This window comes from Podarcis muralis, chromosome 11 (genome assembly GCF_964188315.1).
Source record: "Podarcis muralis chromosome 11, rPodMur119.hap1.1, whole genome shotgun sequence".
Taxonomy (NCBI): domain Eukaryota; kingdom Metazoa; phylum Chordata; class Lepidosauria; order Squamata; family Lacertidae; genus Podarcis; species Podarcis muralis.
In genome coordinates this window covers 12675033-12696307 of record NC_135665.1, presented here as the reverse complement: position 1 = coordinate 12696307, position 21275 = coordinate 12675033, and the positions used below count along the sequence as shown (strand labels likewise).

At 43.5% G+C, this 21275-nt stretch overlaps 1 protein-coding gene across 3 annotated transcripts in view; it reads right to left on the bottom strand.

Annotated features, from left to right (window-relative positions):
* Positions 1-8092: 8092 nt before the first annotated feature.
* SYK (spleen associated tyrosine kinase) overlaps positions 8093-21275 on the bottom strand; it is a 38816-nt gene continuing 25633 nt past the window's right edge. For 2 of the 3 annotated variants that reach the window (XM_028748932.2, XM_028748933.2), the window contains exons 6-14: positions 20837-20877; positions 19335-19403; positions 16090-16204; positions 14790-14961; positions 13899-14108; positions 13078-13264; positions 12301-12441; positions 11131-11243; positions 8093-9990 (exon numbers count right to left, since the gene is read on the bottom strand). In XM_028748932.2, coding sequence (XP_028604765.1) covers positions 9918-9990; positions 11131-11243; positions 12301-12441; positions 13078-13264; positions 13899-14108; positions 14790-14961; positions 16090-16204; positions 19335-19403; positions 20837-20877 — 1121 coding nt within the window. In that variant the 3' untranslated portion in view covers positions 8093-9917. The remainder of the gene's footprint in view (positions 9991-11130; positions 11244-12300; positions 12442-13077; positions 13265-13898; positions 14109-14789; positions 14962-16089; positions 16205-19334; positions 19404-20836; positions 20878-21275) is intronic. The other variant, XM_028748934.2, reaches the window with a different exon arrangement.

The following is a 21275-nucleotide window of genomic DNA, read 5'->3' as shown; positions in this document are numbered from 1 at the left end:
TGGACTCTGCTTCTAGCAATAGCTGCCTTTTCCTAGTCTCTCCCCCTCCATACTCACAGCAGGAACAAGAGCAAAAATGACTCACAAACCGGCATTTAAATGGTTGGAATTAATCCAGGGTCTGAGAACACACCGCTATGCGTGTGCCTTGATGTTCTTACGTTGCTGAGCTGAGAGCTTGCGGGCAAAATTATCCCTACAAGATAAAAAAAAGGCTTTGTTTTTTGTGTGCATATAGAACATCGCTTCATTTGCAGCCAATGCATCTGTGTTTGTCTTGATCCAGCCGGGAAGCCTCATATGCATGGAAGCAGCTTTGCAGAGGTCTTCCAACTGCATAAGGAAATTGCATGCACAAATAGCTGCTACTGGCAAGATCATACAGGCCAAGCCAGCGGCAGGGATTATGAGTGCACAGCCCTTTTATGGGAAACTGGAAATCCACCAATCAGCTTTCTTGGAAATAGCTGTTTGGCACAATTCTTTTCAAGAATGATGATGATGATGGTAATAATAATAATAACACTAATAATAATAATAATGTGGCTTTTTCTGATGTGCTCATATACTGTAGAACTGGCCTTTAGATTAAACTGTTTTTTTTATGAAATAATTTTTATTTGATTTTACAGATATAAACTTATCAATTACATATCATAGAAAGAGATTTCTCTGAATCTCAGGACTTCCTCCCATCCCCTCCATAGGTCCTATTGTCAGCGTTTTCAACTGCATATAATTCCATTATCCACATTTTTAATCCATCTGAATTTTCCATAGTCTTTGTTACAGGTGTGATTAAAATCCTGCTAATGTTTTCATCTGCTTACAGTGGTCTCCTAAATACCGTATTTTTCGTCCCATAGGATGCTCCGTCCCATAGGACGCACCTAGTTTTTTGGGGGGGAAATAATGGATTCCCTCCCTTTATTCCCCCCCCCCCAAAGCAGGTCGGGGAAACTGAACCAGGTTGAGGAACAGCAGGATGGCGGCGCTGCGCCTCCCTGCTGTCCCCCGAGCTTGTGGGGCTGGCCGATGTCTGCCCGGTGCGAGGGGCGCTCTGCTTCAGGGCGCCCCGCCCGCCGGGCAGCAGGCTGCTATCCGCAGCATGGGGAGCCCTGCGGGGAACTCCTGCAGGGCTGCCTAGGCTGCGGAGGTGTTCCCGAAGTGCCGGGCGCTCTGCTTTCAGGGCGCCCGGCGCTCCGGGAAGCAGGCTGCTATCCACAGCCTAGACATCCCTGCGGGACCTCCCGCAGGGCTGCCTAGGCTGCGGATGTGTTCCTGAAGCCTGGAGAGCGAGAGGGGTCGCTGCTCCAAGCTTCAGCGAAAGCCTGCATTCGCCCCATAGGACGCACCCAGATTTCCCCTTCATTTTTGGAGGGGAAAAATTGCGTCCTATAGGGCGAAAAATACGGTAAATAACAATTCCCCCCCATTCTTTTTAAAAGTTCTTGTCCTGATCCAAGAGCTTAAAATGGTTTTTATGCAGGTGGTAGGGCAGCCCAGTTACACATCACTCTGAAAGAAGATGTGCACTACTGAATAATAGGACAAACAAAATTTGCAAACATTTTGCTTCTGCTAACTTCCATTATAGATGTGCGCATAGAAATAATTGCTGGAAGACAGGCTGCCTTGGATTGCCTGCTTACAAACAAACATACCTCATGCACCCAGTGGCATGCAGTCATTGGACTAAGGGGATGTGGGTGGCGCTGTGGTCTAAACCACTGAGCCTCTTGGGCTTGCCGATCAGAAGGTTGGCTGTTCGAATCCCTACAACGGGGTGAGCTCCTGTTGCTCTGTCCCAGCTCCTGCCTACCTAGCATTTCGAAAGTACGCCAGTGCAAGTAGATAAATAGGTACCACTGTGGCAGGAAGGTAAACATTGTTTTTGTGCACTCTGGTTTCCGTCATAGTGTTCTGTTGTGACAGAAGCAGTTTAGTCCTGCTGGCCACATGACCTGGAGGAAGGAGGAAGGAGTCAGGAGGGCTCCATCAACCTGTCTGCGCCCTGGCACCTCTTCGCAAATCCCGGGAAGTTTCTGCCCGGCTTAGGGAGGCAGGCGCGATTCACACATGCGCGACGTCACACTCATGACATCAACCCCCACCCCTCGCAAGCTAGGGCCTCTGGCTCTAACTGTTCCCCTATGAAAAATTTCACTGCACGCGACTGCATCCCCCTTGTCAGAGTACATGCCAGCCTAATTGGTAGTATAAGGTAAAGGTAAAGGTAAAGGTACCCCTGCCCGTATGGACTAGTCTTGACAGACTCTAGGGTTGTGCGCCCATCTCACTTAAGAGGCCGAGGGCCAGCGCTGTCCGGAGACACTTCCGGGTCACGTGGCCAGCGTGACAAAGCTGCATCTGGCGAGCCAGCGCGGCACACGGAAACGCCGTTTACCTTCCCGCCAGTAAAAGGTCCCTATTTATCTACTTGCACCTGGGGGTGCTTTCGAACTGCTATGTTGGCAGGCGCTGGGACCGAGCAACGGGAGCGCACCCCGCCGCGGGGATTCGAACCGCCGACCTTTCCATCGGCAAGGACACATTCTACTCATGTAAAAACACACTGATTCCCGGACCATCTGTGGGCTGGATTGAGAAGGCGATTGGGCCGGATCTGGCCCCCGGGCCTTAGTTTGCCTCTCAACCTTTGGGTCCCCAGATGTTGTTGAACTACAGCTCCCAACACCCCTAGCTAGCAAGGCCAGAGCTCAGGGATGATGGGAGTTGTAGTCCAACAACATCTGGGGACCCACAGGTTGAGAACCGCTGCAACAGTTAAGGAAGTGTCAGAAAAACAGAATAAACTGCCATTAAAGCCCCATTATGCCTAGTGGGGTTTACTCCATTGGTGAGTGTGTAAGCCTGTGCATACTTACTTGGGAATTAGCCTCACTGATTTCAAAGAGTTTTTTTGGGGTTTTTTTACAAGTAAGCATGCATTAAACTGGTGTGTGTGTACATTTATTGATACAATAGTACTTTGGTTCTCAAATGCCCTGGTACGCCTTTATTCCTAAACACTGAAAACCTTTTTTTGAATTTTTTTCAGAAGCCGAACATCTGATGCAGTTGTCAGTTATTGTTTCCAGGGTGCCTGCACCAATCAGAAGCCGTGCCTTGGTTTTGGAACATTTCAGAGTCAAACGGACTTCCGGAATGGATTACGTTCCAGAACCAAGGTGCCACTGTATTTGTTTTTGCTAATTATTTTGCCTTTCTGTTTTTGAGGCTTACCAGTTAATTTTTGAGGCTTTTCCAGTTAATTTGTTTTTGTGAGTCAGTTCAGCTACTGATTGATTGATGTGTGACTGTAGAAATAGATTAAAAAAACCTATCCAAACAGTGACTATCATCAGTACAGGTGGGAAAAAATAATAATTTTAATTTTTATCATCGATAATACTGTCTTATTTATTTTATAGTACATTGGTTATTGCTTTCATTTTATGTATCAGTGGTCTCGTTAGATAGAAAAATTCATGTTAAAATGATGTTTTAGGGGTTGTTTTTAAAAGTCTGGAACGGATTAATCCATTTTCTATTACTTTCTATGGGAAAGCACACCTTGGTTTTGGAACAATGGACTTCCAGAATGGATTAAGTTTGAGAACCAAGGTATCACTATATTATTTATATTTATATTATTTATATTTACATTTATATATGGCTCTGGGAATCGGGGAAGCCCTTCAATACTGTTTCATAGACATTAAGTTACATATTCTTGTTTTGTGTATTTGAGCCTTCATTGCTTTTATAAAGCATTCATGGTTTGCTGAAAGTTTGTAGACCACTAACCAAAGGGAGCGATGGTGGTTCTTTTTTTAAAAAAAGCTAAAGTTGGAATTAAAAGCAGAGTAGAAACAATATACATTCAAAGGCTGCCATCTGTTGGTCAAATATATTTCTTACAGGTTACTTGGCACGGTGGAGACATTTTGCATAGGGGGGGTTCCACTTTTGCTTTTATTGTTCCATTTTTGTTAGATGAAGGGATGAGATGATGGGAGGGCAATGAGAAATAAATAAATAAATAAATAAAGGTAAAGGTAAAGGTAAAGGTAAAGGTAAAGGTAAAGGTAAAGGTAAAGGTACCCCTGCCCATACGGGCCAGTCTTGACAGACTCTGGGGTTGTGCGGCCATCTCACTCTATAGGCCGGGAGCCAGCGCTGTCCGGAGACACTTCCGGGTCACGTGGCCAGCGTGACAAGCTGCATCTGGCGAGCCAGAGCCGCACACGGAAACGCCGTTTACCTTCCCGCTGGTAAGTGGTCCCTATTTATCTACTTGCACTTTGAGGTGCTTTCGAACTGCTAGGTTGGCAGACGCTGGGACCGAACAACAGGAGCGCACCCCGCTGCGGGGATTCGAACCGCCGACCTTTCGATCGGCAAGCCCTAGGCGCTGAGGCTTTTACCCACAGCGCCACCCGCGTCCCCAAATAAATAACTAGGTGGATGCTAATAAAGAAGACTTTCTTCTTAACGGGAGGAAAGGGGGCGGTGGGGGAAAGATCTAGGCATTCCTTAGATTGTCAGGGCAATGCGTGTGTGTGAGAGGTGAAAAGTTTCATCAAACTCTTCATTACACAACTTCTTTGCTGTTGCTACAATCCTCACTTACCAGTGTTTTCACACCATACAGCTCCCTGTTTGTGATCTTTTCGAAACCCGGAGTTAAGAGGAAGTGTGTGGATTCTGGCAATGCAGTAATTAGGTACTTGGCAGTTCTTAATGTGTATTAATAATATTATATTATTAATGATAAGCCGGTAAGAAACTGAAATACAGAAACACACCAAAAGATTAAACAAAACACGTGGAAAAATCCAGCAGAGAAGGTGCCCCATCCATGGCAGCATTAAATGCTGGTTATTAACAGGCATAGATTTGAATTTGGGACTACTAATAATAGTAATAATAATTTATTATTTATACCCCGCCCATCTGGCTGGGCTTCCCCAGCCACTCTGAGCGGCTTCCAACAAAATATTAAAATACAGTAATGCATCAAACATTAAAAGCTTCCCTAAACAAGGCTGCCTTCAGATGTCCAAAAGGTTATTCTTGAGAATTTAGCATCACTACTTCAGATGTCTTCTAAAAGTCTGGTAGTTGTTTTTCTCTTTGACATCTAGTGGGAGGGTGTTCCACAGGGCAGGCACCACTATCGAGAAGGCCCTCTGCCTGGCTCCCTGGAACCTCACTTCTTGCAGTGAGGGAACCACCAGAAGACCCTCAGCGTTGGACCTCAGCGTCCGGGCAGAATGATGGGGGTGGAGACGCTCCTTCAGGTATACTGGACCGAGGCCATTTAGGGCTTTAAAGGTCAGCACCAACACTTTGAATTGTGCTCAGAAATGTACTGGGAGCCAATGTAGGTCTTTCAAGACTGGTGTTATGTGGTCTCGGCGGCCGCTCCGTCACCAGTCTAGCTGCCACATTCTGTATTAGTTGTAGTTTCTGGGTCACCTTCAAAGGTAGCCCCACACAGAGCGCATTGCAGTAGTCCAAGCGAGAGATAACCAGAGCATGCACCACTCTGGTGAGGCAGTCCGTGTGCAGGTAGGGTCTCAGCCTGCGTACCAGATGGAGCTGGTAAACAGCTGCCCTGGACACAGAATTGACCTGCGCCTCCATGGACAGCTGCGAGTCCAAAATGACTCCCAGGCTGCGCACCTGGTCCTTCAGGTGCACAGTTACCCCATTCAGGACCAGGGAGTCCTGCACATCTGCCCACCTCCTGTCCCCCCAAAACAGTACTTCTGTCTTGTCATGATTCAACCTCAATCTGTTAGCCGCCATCTATCCTCCAACTGCCTCCAGACACTCACACAGGACCTTCACTGCCTTCACTGGTTCTGATTTGAAAGAATCAGACTAGAAAATGTGCTTGCTATTTCTTCTACTGAATTTTAGGGTTTAAGGGGAACCTTTTTCTGGAGAGGCAGACAGACAGTCAGAGAACAAGTCAATATGGAATAATGGTCAAATTAAGGGTTGGTTTGGTTCCCACAAGATGCTCACGATAGCAATTTCATGCCAGTCCTGGAGTTTTGAGGCAGTCCAAGCTCCTGCATATAGAGCAGGAAGGGGCTGCAAACTATTTCTCACCTTCTTCACATGCTCTTCTAGATTGGGAAAGTTTTGGAGGTGTTTAATAAGAACTGGATTTTGTTTTTGTTTTTTGCTGGTATAATTATGTACCCTTGGAGGCTCAAGATAATGGGCATTGCTATTGACCTTATTCTAATTTTGTATGACGTGTACCATCTTACTGTTGTTTTAATGAAAGTGCAATCTAGAAATACAGTGGTACCTCGGGTTACAAACACCTCGGTTTACAAAGACTTTGGGTTACAGACTCCGCTAACCCGGAAGTAGTACCTCGGGTTAAGAACTGTACCTCAGGATGAGAACAGAAATCGCGCGGCAGCGGGAGGCCCCGTTAACTAAAGTGGTACCTTAGGTTAAGAACGGACCTCCAGAACGAATTAAGTTCATAACCAGAGGTGCCACTGTATTCCAATAAATAAACAAACAATGCCAGGGCACAGATCTCATGTGCTTTCCCGTTAGGATCCTTTTTATTCTCTTCCTTTCACCTGATCTAATCTATTTTAAGTTGCAGTATTTACAAAGCCCCCCCCCCCCCCTTATCATGCTCACTTTCAGAGTAAACTGTTGTGAAGACACTGCCATTTCATCATCTGCTCACTAGATGGCACTGGCCTTTGGATGGAGTCAGGAGTTTACTCCTGCTGTTTTGCTTTTCTTTAAGACTCTGTACACATTGCTGGTTTAAAATGCAGCGCAGTTGTTCCCCTCCTCCCCCCCCCCCGCGTTTCAAGGTGTATTTGCACCTTTCTGTCCACATCAGTATGCTTTTATGTCTTTCCACCTCGCTAGCAGTCTGTCCACATCAATGGGCAGAGAGCAGGCAGGGATGAAAAATGTCTGGTTAGTTTCCTGCTACAGTCAGTGCTGGATTTGGGAAACCACATCAAACCACAACATTTCCAGAAAACTACAGGATAGCTCTGCATCCCAGGTAACACTGTGTGTACACAGATTCAAAAACCACCAGTGGGAGAGAGGGCAATTTTTTTGTCTAGCTTTCTGAGAGGTGTGTCTCCTAGCCTTCTATAAAATTTCTCAAACGCTATGAGTAACTTAAAAGGACTAATGGCATGCAAAATGTAAGGACATTGCACACCTTATAGGAACAATACAACCACATCTCTAGATGGATTCACCGCCAGTTTGAAACTGCCGTCAGCACCCCGCTAAATGGACCAATGGTGTCACTTAGGCTTGTACTGTGCCTATAAGGCACAGGTCTGAGCTGTTTTGCCCTTGTCCTTCCGCTTTCCCTGGAAAACCTGCTCTTTAGTGCTAAATCGGAACAAATGGCAATCCACGGGAAATCTGAAAGCAGCGGGGCAAATGGAAGTGTGAATGAGCCCTTCGTTTCAGGCATCTATCAAGGTTCCCAGTCCTATCTTCAGCTACTGAGTTTACAGCAAGCATTGCCTGTACCCTCTCAAGCACATCTTTGCAGCTACAAAAGCTTAGAAACATTAAAACATAAACTGAAATGTGTAAGCAGCTGAATTTTGCACCTAATACGACAGCTTGAGTGTATCAGCATTCCCACAGAACAATAGATATAAATCAGGCATAGGCAAACTCGGCCCTCCAGATGTTTTGGGACTACAATTCCCACCATCCCTGATCACTGGTCCTGTTAGCTAGGGATGATGGGAGTTGTAGTCCCAAAACATCTGGAGGGCCAAGTTTGCCTGTTCCTAATATAGATGTCCCTGGGCAAATGAAAGTGACATTTCCTGATGACTGGACTTCCAGTTACCTTGCCCGCACTCCCCAATCTACATCACTCACAGATTTCTATGAGCCACAGGCTGGGCTTGTATGAACCACAAAATTCATACAAGGAAGGGCTATCACCACAGTCCTAATGCAACTCCCACCACCATCCGTGGAATTTCTCGTGCTATAAACTGGCCCTGAACAAAGGGACTGAGAAACCAGACCAAGGAAAACAAACAGCCAGAAAAAATGGAATAAACAGATGTTTGTTTTTCAAAATCACAATGTAGACCATATGAAATAATACAAGAGAAGCGTTTTCTGTACATAAATAGGCAATGAAAATAGAAGTTCATTTTTTAAAAAACTGTTTCAAAAAAGTCATTTTGCATTCATAGGACCTAGTGCTAAGATTTCTGAATCTGATTGTTTGGCATTAGTTTACATTCTGCAGCATTGCTTGATTACAAAGAGATATTCCATTTTTTAAATGCCATGATCCTTTCTATTTGTTGCATTTGAGGTGCTGAAAAGACTCAACTGTTGTACCGTTGCTCATAGGGGAGTTCCTGCAGTCCCATGATCATTTGGGTTGCTGGTCTTCAGGGACACAATTAAGGCAACAAAACCACTTCAGAAAGCTCAGTGGAAGGCTGTGGAATGGATCCAGGACTGTTTAGGAGCAGTGCTTATGCTCAAAACAGTAAATCTAGGGGCCCTTCAGGGTGGTAGGGGATGGAAATTCAGGGGTGCGCCTTCCGCCAGCCAGCTTCTTGTAGCAATAATGCAGGCTATGAGGGCTTCTTTAAAGTGCGACAAACTATGCATGGGGACCAGTGAAAGGATTCCTGCATAGTGGGTGCTAAATCTGAAGGCTCTTGCTGCATTCCTTGGTTCAGTCACATCTAAGCTTCTCCATGCAAGCAAATCCTGAGATGTGCAGTGCTCACCTGGAGATTCTGAGGGGCAGCAGAAGTCTTTCAAAAGGTGATGCCCATCAACTCCTGTGTCTTCCCATGGAAGTACTTTTCAGCAGCCTACAAGATGGGACAGTCACACTGGATTGGTGGCTACAGCCTGCAGATACCAGTTAAGATTAGTTGCACTGTTGGTGGCTAGTTCGTGTATTTTATTTACAGTGGTACCTCAGGTTACATACGCTTCAGGTTACATACGCTTCAGGTTACAGACTCCGCTAACCCAGAAATAGTACCTCGGGTTAAGAACTTTGCTTCAGGATGAGAACAGAAATCGTGCAGTAGCGGCGCAGGAGGCCCCATTAGCTAAAGTGGTGCTTCAGGTTAAGAACAGTTTCAGGTTAAGAACAGACCTCCAGAACGAATTAAGTTTTTAACCCGAGGTTCCACTGTATTTCGTTACTGTGAAAATTATAGTTCATTTTTAAAAATGTATACTCAGAAGTCAATCAACAAGAATCACTGCTCAAGTATTTCCTTAGGTATTGCAGCCTTAAGTTATATAGATCAAGAAAGAGGGCGTGATTAGGCTGCTGTTGTGGAACATAGCCTACAGAATAATTAGATTTCTGTGTTCAATAGGACTTAACAGTGAGGAAGAAGTACTAGCAGAGGCCAAAGCAAGGCTCTTGTTTAGCACATGAACAACACACTTCTTCTGCATTTTACATTGGCAAACACAGTTTTAAGGCTGAAATCGGCTACTTGAAGCAGGGTCAGGACTCAGTTCCGGTCCAAAATCAATCCCTGTGTTGACTATCCCAAGGAAAGGTTATGAAAGTGGCAGTATCAAATAAGGCACTGAATATCTCTTAATAGCATTACGGGTATTCTACTGAGAGCAGGAAAAGTGCGTGGGGACAGTCTGCTCGGTTCTCCAGCATTCTTACCAGTCCAACAGCATCAATAGGTTAAAAGCATAATTAATATCCAAAGAACAAACGCAACCCCACTTGGAAAACAATTCCTGCAGAAATGCTCTGAAAAGCTGCAAAGGCATTTGTACAGCAGAACTCTTTTCACCGGAGAGCATCTTCATTCTTCATATTTGCCTCCTGCATGGTGTCTCCATTTACAGCCATTCAGTACACAGTGCTCTTATTGTGCCATGTCATAGTAGAAATTGCGCAGCCTGAACTCCACCGCAGAAAATCCTGGCCGATCATCGACGCTGTAAAAGAAAGACATTTCGTTTTTATTATAGGCACACACATCCTTTGCTCTCTTTTTCATTTAAGTCCAGATGGGCAATTTCCAGCCATCATAAGCGGAGATGGGTTTTGACCACATGTGCAGGTAATGCCAGAAAATGTTGCTCCCCAGCAGTGTCAAGAAGGTCCTGAGAGACACTAGGTGGAAGTTTGTAAGGGCAATACAGACATTTAGCCCCTAGTTCCGACAGCAATAAACAGCAAGCTGCTTTATACCAGATGAAGCAAGGGAATAATGGCTATGAGAAGAAATGCAGGTAGTTGAAGTAAAACTGCAATTCCTGGCTGCAGTGTAAATACAGAGTCTATCCCCTCCACAAAGGGGGTGGGAGCTCTCAAGGAGAACCTGTGAGGCTGGGAAGAATAAGCTATTTCTTGACCCTTCCTTGAAGACCACAAGCAGAACTGGATCAGCAGCCAATAATGCTCCTTTGTCTTATACAACTTATCTCAGAGATCTAGATAGGCGTTTCGCAGAAAAGTACTTAAAGGGGCCCCTAGAACACCATCCCCTGGGATTAGTTTGTTCTGGGTTCCCATGTGACCGAGAACATGTGCTGAGTGATCATCATCTAAGTACTCTACTGCAATAATTTAGGGCACCCTCATCACTGAAGGAAGGGTCTTCTGTTTGTGAGATGTGCCGAGAACATCACTGTACTTTTGAGGTTTTTTTTTTTTTAAAAAAATACACCCCTATGTATATTTTTAATCAATTTTTTCATGTTGCACAGCTCTTGTAGCCCAGTGTTCTGCTCAACAAGCTTTTGTCAGTCCGTTTCTGGAAAATGCTGTACCAGAAACAATCTGTTGCTATGTAGCTGTGCACAGTGGTTATAAGAAAGTTATCTCGTCTAAAAGCTATATTGCAATTTGGCTTGCAGGGCATTACTTCTCATTTTCATTACTGTGTTAAGTAGGGCAACGATTATTGTTAATTCACATTTTATTCCTTTGGCTTGAAATGTTCCTTCAAGGGCAGTTTGCATCTTTTTATTTCATGGTTTAAAATGCAGAAAAAGCGAAGACAGAGTGGGGAGTGAAAAGCACAAGAAATCCAATGTTTTTATCAGAAGAAACACAAATATGATGATGCTCACTCATATGTCCAGCATAATTTCATCAACTCATAGACCTCAGGTGGGCAGTTTTCTGGACATTCCATTCGCTCTCCTCTTTCAATCATCTGAGCAACCTCCCCACCTTTCATACCCTGCAACAGAATGAGAAAGGATTTACTTATTTTTGTCAAACTCAATTATTTAGGGACAAGTGATGGTCTGCAACAACATGGAGGGTAGAGTGCTCCTCTTCCTGGTTCCAGCATCTTTATTCTGCTCGTGCCCACACAACACAGATCTGTTTCCTACCCGCCACAAGTCCATCAGCACTCTGTGCCCACTGAGCATCCTGAATCTGCATTTTGGGTTTTGAGTTGGGTAGGCATATTTGTGCTGAATCCCAGCTATACTAAATTCTGCGCTCAAGTCTAGAGCAGCTTTCTCTTCTATCCCTGGGGACATTTAAAAATAGATTGTTAGTGGGAACCAGGAAGAGACTGATCCAGACGAGATAGTTCTTTTTACATTCAGATATAGCTACATATATTTCTCTGTCCTCCTGTTCCAGCCACGCCATTCACCCTTCCCCTCACTTATCCCTTTATTTCTCCTCTCAATCTATCACTAGTCCATGTCACTGAGTTATTATAGGGCTGTTTGGGGTATTCCTCCCCCATTTGTTTCCACAATTTTTTAATACTTGAGCATGCATTTAGCCTGGAGAAGAGGAGGTTAAGGGGTGATATGATAGCCATGTTCAAATATATAAAAGGATGTCATATGGAGGAGGGAGAAAGGTTGTTTTCTGCTGCTCCAGAGAAGCGGACACGGAGCAATGGATCTAAACTACAAGAAAGAAGATTCCACCTAAACATTAGGAAGAACTTCCTGACAGTAAGAGCTGTTCGACAGTGGAATTTGCTGCCAAGGAGTGTGGTGGAGTCTCCTTCTTTGGAGGTCTTTAAGCAGAGGCTTGACAACCATATGTCAGGAGTGCTCTGATGGTGTTTCCTGCTTGGCAGGGGGTTGGACTCGATGGCCCTTGTGGTCTATTCCAACTCTATGATTCTATGACTCTGAGTCTCCTAGTAGTAACATCTTGCGTTCCAGTGGTATGGGGTTTTGGCTACATAAGCACAAGCACAGAAAGACCTGAATCTGTATTAAAATATGGATGTTTAATGAAGGAAAGCAACATATAAAATGTACCTTGTATGGCTTTTGCCCATAGGAAAAAGCCTCCCACATTAAAACACCAAAACTCCAAACATCGCTCTTGCTCGAAAATTTGAAGAAGTTCATGCATTCTGGAGCATACCACTTGACCGGCCATTTCCCATAATGTTCTGCCTACAGTGGTGCCACACATAAAAGAGAATATTAGACTAATAATTATTAGACTAATAATTATTATTTATTATTTATACCCCGCCCATCTGGCTGGGTTTCCCCAGCCACTCTGGGCGGCTTCCAACAGAACACTAAAATACAATATAACACAGCATACAGCAATAAGAGGAAGCAATTACGGTTTTGCAGAGTTTCTAAAGTCCACCCTCTTCTGACACCATCAGAGGGGGAAGGTTAGTCACTGGTGGATCTAGTTTTCCCAGTACTGCATCATGTTGTGAGCCAATTATGTCATCAGTGTGTGTGTGTGTGTGTATGTGTACACTGAGGTGTGGGCAACCTGCTAGAATCTACTGAGCACATATAACATAGCTGCACCTGCAGCCCCCAGGCCCCTGCCTTGCTCAGCTCCCAGCAGTGATGGCTTGCATGTTGTAAATAAAAGTAGTTTCGAGAGTGTGTGTAGCAAAGGAAAGATTCCTTGCAGAGGCATGCCTGCTGCCCTGATCATGTTTTGTGCTGAAGGACAGCTAACAAATTTTAAACTACAATGACGGTGCATGCACATCACAGGAAGCCACAGTGACATCATGAGAAGAAATCACAGTCGAGACAAGTTACAGGGTGAAATTGTACCTTGTAATAATCATTAGAACCAAGGGCTTTGGAAAGTCCAAAGTCACTGATTTTGGCATAATGTTGTGTGACCAGCAGTACGTTTCTCGCAGCTAAATCTCTGTGCACAAAGTTGTTTTCTTCCAAATATTTCATCCCCATGGAAACTTGATGAACCAGCTCAATGATATTCTTTTCTGCGACATCTCTGAAAAACCAGAACTAGTTTACTACTTTAGCAATTTGTAGTAAATTTTCATTCCTCATTCTTCCATTCCACTTATTTTGCTGGTAATTAACTAGTTGTTCCTGGATTTTGCTTGTGTGGAATCCAATGTTACACAAGTAGACCTGCTCTTCTTTTCCTGTCCCTTAAAGTCCGCCCCCCCCCCCCATGAGCTAAAAATCTGTTTCCAAGGGTTAGCAAACTATCCAGAAAATATTTTGACGGCATGTGTCCTTCTGCTTCCAGTCAGAATCAGACCCTTTGCTTTCATGTGAGGGAAATGTGGAGGGGAAACAAATATCTCATAACTAACTAAATACTTATGTTACCAATCCATTATGTGCTTACACTTTTCAAGAAGGAAGAGATCCCACCACAAAGGGATCCATACTGGAGAACAAACAGTAATGGCGCACTCAACTCTTTTAGAGCACATCTTCACCTTTTGACTGAATTTCACAAATGTGGTGGGAAAGTAGAACTTTTTTTACAAACCAGTAGTAAATATGCTCTTGGAGAAAATAAAGCTTTGGAAAACAACTCAGCTAGTGATTATACATCAGTTTTGCCTATTAACACACAATAATTCAATAAATAATACGGACGGCCAATTTACCTGTGTTTTATCAGATATTTATTCAAGGGGCCAAGTTCAGCCATTTCCATTACCAACATCCAGGACTCGGCCTCACATATGCCTATCATTCGGACAATATATGGGTTATCCAGCTGTTGCATAACATTTGCTTCTCTCAGCAGTTCATCTTTTAGGGAGGGGTCGTTGCTTTCGTTCTTGAGAATTTTCACAGCCACTGTCTTCTTTCCCCTGAAAAGAAACCACCAGGAAACCTACATTATATGCAGTGCTCAAAGTATTCTTGTCTGTTTGCCGTGTGCTCAATCTATCCAGTTTCTGCTTCCAAATGTGGCTGCGTGCAACACCTCAGAGGAGGAACAGGCAACATTGCATAATTCATGCACTATAAGTCCTTCTAAAGCAAAAGCTATGAAGCAAAATATACGGGCAGAAATATGAATGAAGGTTAATTGATTTCTTTCCCACTGATGGGAAAAAGGGAGCATTCTTGGGGGTGGATCGTTGGTGGGGTATAAGCAGTTAAAATTGATATATTCTGGTCAAAGGCACAAGTTCTTATTAAAGAAGAAAAGGAAAGCTTTGCTGTTTGGTGCTTATGTATCAAAACAGGTCAAAGACCCAAAGTTATGAAAACATACTGTATTGTATTCAAGAAGCGTATTTAAAAGGGAATAAACATGACATGCATAGGGCAATGAGCAATGCACACACAATGGAACACTGTTTGTTAGTCTGTTTCGACAAGTGAATCTTTTGAAAACACATCCCAATGGTGTTAGGGCTTCTATTGATTGAGGCAAAGGAAGTCTGGTCCAGGGCTTAAGAACAGCAGTATCATCAAAGGAATATGACAAATAAAATAACAGTCAAGAGGGAAGGATGGTAAGATGACAGCATTTCAAAACTTACTTTTTCATTTCATAGGTGCCTTTTTTCACAGTGCCAAAATTACCAGAACCGAGTTCGTGGTCTTCCAGGACCAGCAGACTTCGGTCCAGGGTGACATTTTTAGTTTTTATCTCTTCTGGGTCTGCATAAGGACTCTCGTAGACCTCTGTGTCCATGGGCAACCTCTGATCACCTGGGTGTTGAACAGCAGAACAGGTTTAGCTTTTTCTGGCACACAAATGTTTCTGTGCTCCCTGCCTGTCAAATGTTAGTACTCTGCCTGCTTTCTCATCCATTTCACCTCCTATGCGGTGCAATATGCTAGCAACAATCCCTACCACTATTTGGCAAGCCATTTCCGGACTTCCCTCATTGATATCCAGTTCTGCAGCAAAGACTTTTATGTCAAGTCCTCCTCCCAGGCTCAATTTAGCTGCACTTCCATTGCCGACGAACTCCTACCTTATCCCATCTTCAGTTCCCATTTGTCAGCTCTTCTCTCCACTCTCCTCCTGCTGTGCTGCTTAACAGGCCCCTGTTTGGCTTTCATCTGAATAATGGCTTTCCTAAAATTTCACACTGGCATCATGGGGTTTTGTACTTTTCTCAACAGAAGGGGTTCTGAGAGGAGCTGGGTTTCACTCAAAATGCTGTGTACCTTTTCAAGCAGCATACTCTCTCACACACCCTTGCTAAACATTGCTAAACTGGAATTTATTTACAGTTTAGAAGAGAAAAGAAATGCATTTCCACGGGTGCCAGCCCTCACAGTGCCGTACCAAACTGAAACAGGACATTTCTCTCTGAATTACAGGGGCAATTACATGAATTTCTAGTCGCCGTTATTTCTCTCCAGCAATATCAGCATCCGAAAGTAGTGTACTAAGAATCACCTTACAAATCTTACAATTTCAATTTGTAAACCGCTTGGAGATCCTTTTGATGAAGTCGTTTATGAATTTTCTAAGTCAGTAAGTAAGTATAGATAGCTGGAAAGATATAGATTGGTGACAAAATACCATATTTTTCTGTGTATAAGACTAGGTTTTTCCCCTGGGTTAAATCTGAGTCCCCCAAAATAGGGGGCATCTTATAGACGGAAAAATACGGTACTTGTTCTAAATAGGCAAAGGGTTTCCAGGATTTCTCCTTTCTTTCAAAAAAAGGTTTCTGCATTATGAATGGTCACAATTACTCAGGGTTCTATCACTCTCCATGTTTAGTGCCTCAAATATTCTACAGAAAAGTCTGTCCAGTGCAAAATAAGACAGAAACTTGGGGAACAACTATTATCAAAAGAGAACTGGTTTCAATTGCCTACCTTGCTTTACACGTGGTGGCCCATAAGGGTTATCTGGGAAAGCGGCCGATGGTAATGATGTCGTTGATGTTGTAAAAAGTAATCCAGAATCATCATTCCGGACAGGTAAAGGTGGCTGTGGCACACAAACAGATTTTTCCATTAGTACATTTTTGGGGTACTAAAGAGAGCATGATAAGAAAAACTAAGCAACGAAAGATGTAGGCAATGAAAGCATGAGTAAAGAAAGCGAGCAAAGCTTACCTAAATCTTCAGATTGTTTCTTGCATATCTGTGTCAGCAAGGTAAGAGACATGCTGCTAAAGCAGAAAAGGATTCTGGCAAGTATTTCGGAGCACTTCCTGATGAGGGAATTACCTAATGCAGGCATAGGCAAACTCGGCCCTCCAGATGTTTTGGGACTACAACTCCCATCACCCCTGACCACTGGTCCTCTTAGCTAGGGATGATGGGAGTTGTAGTCCCAAAACATTTGGAGGGCCGAGTTTGCCTATGACTGAACTAATGGCTTTGTGTTCAAATGAGAACTCAATAGCAAATAAAGTTGGTCTTTTCCAAAAAAACCTACATCTGCTTAATCTGGAGCTGCTCAGTCTTATTCTTCCAATCAGTACTATGCTTTTCATGGATTCCCTTTGATGGCATATGCAGCATATAAACAGGTCTCCCGCAAACTCTGAATTGGTAAGCTTGAGAGTGAGCCCAGGTTGACACATTTACGAACATTTGAAATGAAAGTGGCAGACATAGGTTCATCCCACAGACCATTTCCACCCTCTCCAGATGTTTGCTTTTGTGCTGAGAACTCACTCATCTATGTCTCTGGCCCTTTTCAGCATAAGTCAACAAAAGGGCAATACTAAATGACTGAAACGCACCTTACATTTTATTCTGTCTGCAACTAGTGCTGACAGTTGGAGGGCACTGGGGTCAAAGAGGTGAAATTCCCAGAGTTCTGGTGTCTGGAAAAGTTCTGCCACCTGTATCTGTGTTTACCTAGTTTTCTCCCGTTAAAGGTCAATGCATTCTTGAGCCAGGAATACCTGTGGGTAGATTGTGTACAGCAAGCACACTTTGCCAACCTGGTACCCTCCAGATGTTTTGGTCCACAACTGTCATCAGCCCAGCCAGCATGGGAAGTGTAGTCCAAAACATCTGGAAGTTACCAGGTTGCCAAAGGCTGGTGTATAGGGAAAAAATGCATTGTGGGACCCAGCGCCATGTCTATGTTTAAAAGCAACATGTACACCCTGGGCCTTTCTGCTGTTAAGGTTGTTGAGCTGATCTTTTAAATATTTACTCTGTAAATTTTGATGGGATTGCAGCGGAATGAGTCCAGGGCTTGTGTCACTCAGTGTAACTTGCAAAGAAACAGAGATCCTGAAAAGAATTTTGGTGTTGTCTATCAGCCTTACTCTTGTTTAGATTCCTGCATCTCTACCAATCAGTAACACTATTAAAGATGCCTGGGTGAAGAAAAAATGCAGTGTTTAAGATAAGACTGATTTAAAGGGAAGTCATGTCATCAGACACTGGGACGCGGGTGGCGCTGTGGGTAAAAGCCTCAGCGCCTAGGGCTTGCCGATCGAAAGGTCGGTGGTTCGAATCCCCACAGCGGGGTGCGCTCCCGTTGCTCGGTCCCAGCGCCTGCCAACCTAGCAGTTCGAAAGCACCCCCGGGTGCAAGTAGATAAATAGGGACCGCTTACTGGCGGGAAGGTAAACAGCGTTTCCGTGTGCGGCTCTGGCTCGCCAGATGCAGCTTTGTCACGCTGGCCACGTGACCCGGAAGTGTCTCCGGACAGCGCTGGCCCCCGGCCTCTTGAGTGAGATGGGCGCACAACCCCCGAGTCTGTCAAGACTGGCCCATATGGGCAGGGGTACCTTTACCTTTACATGTCATCAGACAAATCAACTCTATTCTCTCCGCAAAGCAAGCAATTGTATCCTAAACATTTGTACTCAGAAGTAAGTCTCTAGACACTATGGTACAAGTGCACATCTTCTGGAATAACTATAAAAAGTGGATGCATATATTATTTCTTGTGTATCCTGTTAATATAAGTGGGAAATTATTTCTGAGTCACTGGAGCAATATATTTAAAGGGGATAAGTAGTGAGCAAAACATAGATATGAGGTTCCCTACTGACACATATGTTTCATACTTTGCACCTGCTAGGGAAGATGCAAACTCTTGACTTTCAACAAAACAGAGAAACACCAAGACAGGAACTATGGAATACCTGTGCTTCCTGCCCTCTCAATATTTTTAAATTTTGTCCTAAGCCACTGGTCTTTTTGCCAGCTAAGTAGGGCTAAACCAGTTTAAATGTTTGGAGATTTACTTTTAAATACGAGGTTTGTTCATATCAGAATTCATTAGGACTAGCATGAAGGAGACAAGACGTGAAAATTCACACAGAGAACTGATCTGGCTCAGCGTTACGGGAAAGAAGCAGGCATGTGCCCATCTGCTCCACAAATTAGGAAGTATTTTTATTAATATTTTATTTGTAATGTAACATACAAACGGGCACCATTCATCCATTTGTCCTCAAATAAACCTTTTTGCAGGAGAAATAAGGATTAATTTCTGCTTGCAGCCACTCTGATTGGCTTTGGCTTTTTCCAGCAATCGTTGTGTCTAAAATGCATAGGTCTTGGAATTGGGTAGGGTGGGATGGGGGCAGGAGAGTACATATGCTCAGTGCTAGCTTTCATGTTATTAGCTGGTACAATAGTGGCACTAGCCCCCAAACCTGGGGTGGAGATAGAAGAAGAGAGGGGTGGAATATCTTCTCTAAAGAAGCAGGGGCAGTTGTTTCCCACATTTCCCATGTTTCAGAGAGAGATAACTCACACAAAAACGAAGATTTAAAACGAAACTATAAATATTGTTTCACTGAAACATAAACACAGTTTTCAAAGATGCGAACACACATGTGATACTAGCTTATTTTCAACTCCATTCTACCAAACTGATCTCACTATTATTACAGTTATGAATATTATGGCACAGCATGTTGGCAACAAATAAAATGCAATCACTTCTTTTACATAGCTAAATTTGAGCCATGGGTTAATTATATTAGGCCAGAAGTAGAAGCTGAAGAAAGTTGCCAAATGTGCGCAGAGCGTTAGCAGCAAGGCATGGAGCCAAATCATTGAAAAGAGCTGTAAGTGAGCTTCATGAGGGTAAGTCCTTCCACACATTTGCAAATTTACAAAACACCATGTTTATGCACCTTTTTGCTTCCCGGCTTTGGGAAAGTGTATGACTTGATTCTGGTGAAAATTCCACCTGTTGACCAAGTCTAGAAACCGTAAAGGATATCAAAAGGATAAATAAGTGTATCAGAAAAAGTAAGAAATATTTCACACACATTTATTTTCTTTAGTCATCTACAATAGTGGTTTCCAAACTTTCTACTGAGAATAGGACTTGGTTGTGAACTTTTCCATTTTTAGCCAGGATTCACATACAAGGACCTTCACTTTTGCCCTGTACACATCCTTTATAATATGCACCGCCGCACTGTAAACCAAATATTTCTTTTTTTAAAAAAATGAAAAACACCTTCATTCTCTTCAGCCCAGTTCATCCATGTAAGCATGTCAGTGGTTGCTTCAAACCCAACTCAAAAGAGACTGCTCCACTTTGCAATCTGTTTGTACAATGTATTTGTCCTCCTGCATGCATCCAGGAGTTAGCACCGTATCGTGCTAAACTGCAACAAGTGAGGGTTTGTATTGTAAAAGATGCTAGAAGCACAGCTGTGTTTCAAGCAACCACCCATGGATTGGGTGTAAAGGAGAGAGAAGGGGTGTGGCAATTTGAATAAGTGAACAAACTTTTAAAATGCATCTCCATTCAGTCTGAAGTCAATGCCTTGCCTCCCTCAGCACTGAGACGAACGTTGACGAGAAAAGCTTTATCATACAAGACAGAGCAGGAATTTTCAAAAGGGCTCAGTGCTTGAGACCATGAGTTTTCATTTCTCGTGTTCTGGTTCCTGTCACTCACTCTCCAAATGGCTTTTATGGCCCTCTGTAATGTCCTTGCTTCTATACCATTTAACAAATGTTCCCGTTTTTTCTCTACCCAGTTCTCCTATCTTGCTTTCTCTCACTATCTACTCTAGTCCTTGTCAACACATTCAAATCCCTTGTGTAATTGAATTTTTGGAAGAACAATGATTGCAGAGCAAGCAAATACACGCAGAACATCTTAATTTAAATTATTGTGATTTTATAATTGTATTTTCCTCATATCCAAATTTGGACTGTTGTGGCAGAGAATACATCATACACTGTACAAAGTGAAACAACAGTAGAAGCCAATTGGTGACACTCCATGGATGCAAGATACGGCTCAGTCAACAACACAGGAAAGAAGATTTATCTTGGTGATTCTTCCCAATGCCCTCCCCTAACCTGCTCTGGAAGTTTGGAGTAATTCCCATACTTTCTACTGTGGAACAACACCAACTGGAGTCCACCCACTGCAGACTGGAATACATTATATTTTCACCCCAAAATACTTCTTATGAAGAATTAAAAGCCGGAGCAAAAAAATTAATCCACATAATGTCTAATGCTATTGCATGTAAAACACACAAATATATCTGAAAATTATAGCAAATGTTCATATATTAAGAAACTCAAAAAGTGAAAATTAACTATCCTTGAACTTTATTTCATTATTAAAAACCACCATAAATGCTTTTCATCAGTACAATTTTCTTACCTTGCTGAAATTAGGCCTATGATCCGGTGGGGTGAATACGCCTAAGATAATGAGGTACACTAATTACTATTGCTGCTTTTATCAAAATACATTGGGGGGGGGGAGAGGAGAAGAACACTCTCAAGGGAATAAATATGCAAACATCAGTGTAGCTGTGGCATAAGAAATGAAATTACTGAACTAACAAGAAATGAACACAGGAATCAGCCTTATACAGACTCAGAGAACAGCTGCACCCAGCTCAGGGTCATCTTGCATCAATTAGCTGTGGCTCCCCAGTGTTTCAGAGAAGGGTCTCTCCCTGGACTGAACTTGCCAGGGACTGAACAAGTAACCTTCTGCATGCTCTACCACTGGGCTATGGCCCTTCCCCAGAGAAGATGGCAAAATACGGGTCTTCCCTGGGGAAAGTGACGGGACATGGAGCTTTAAAGCACAG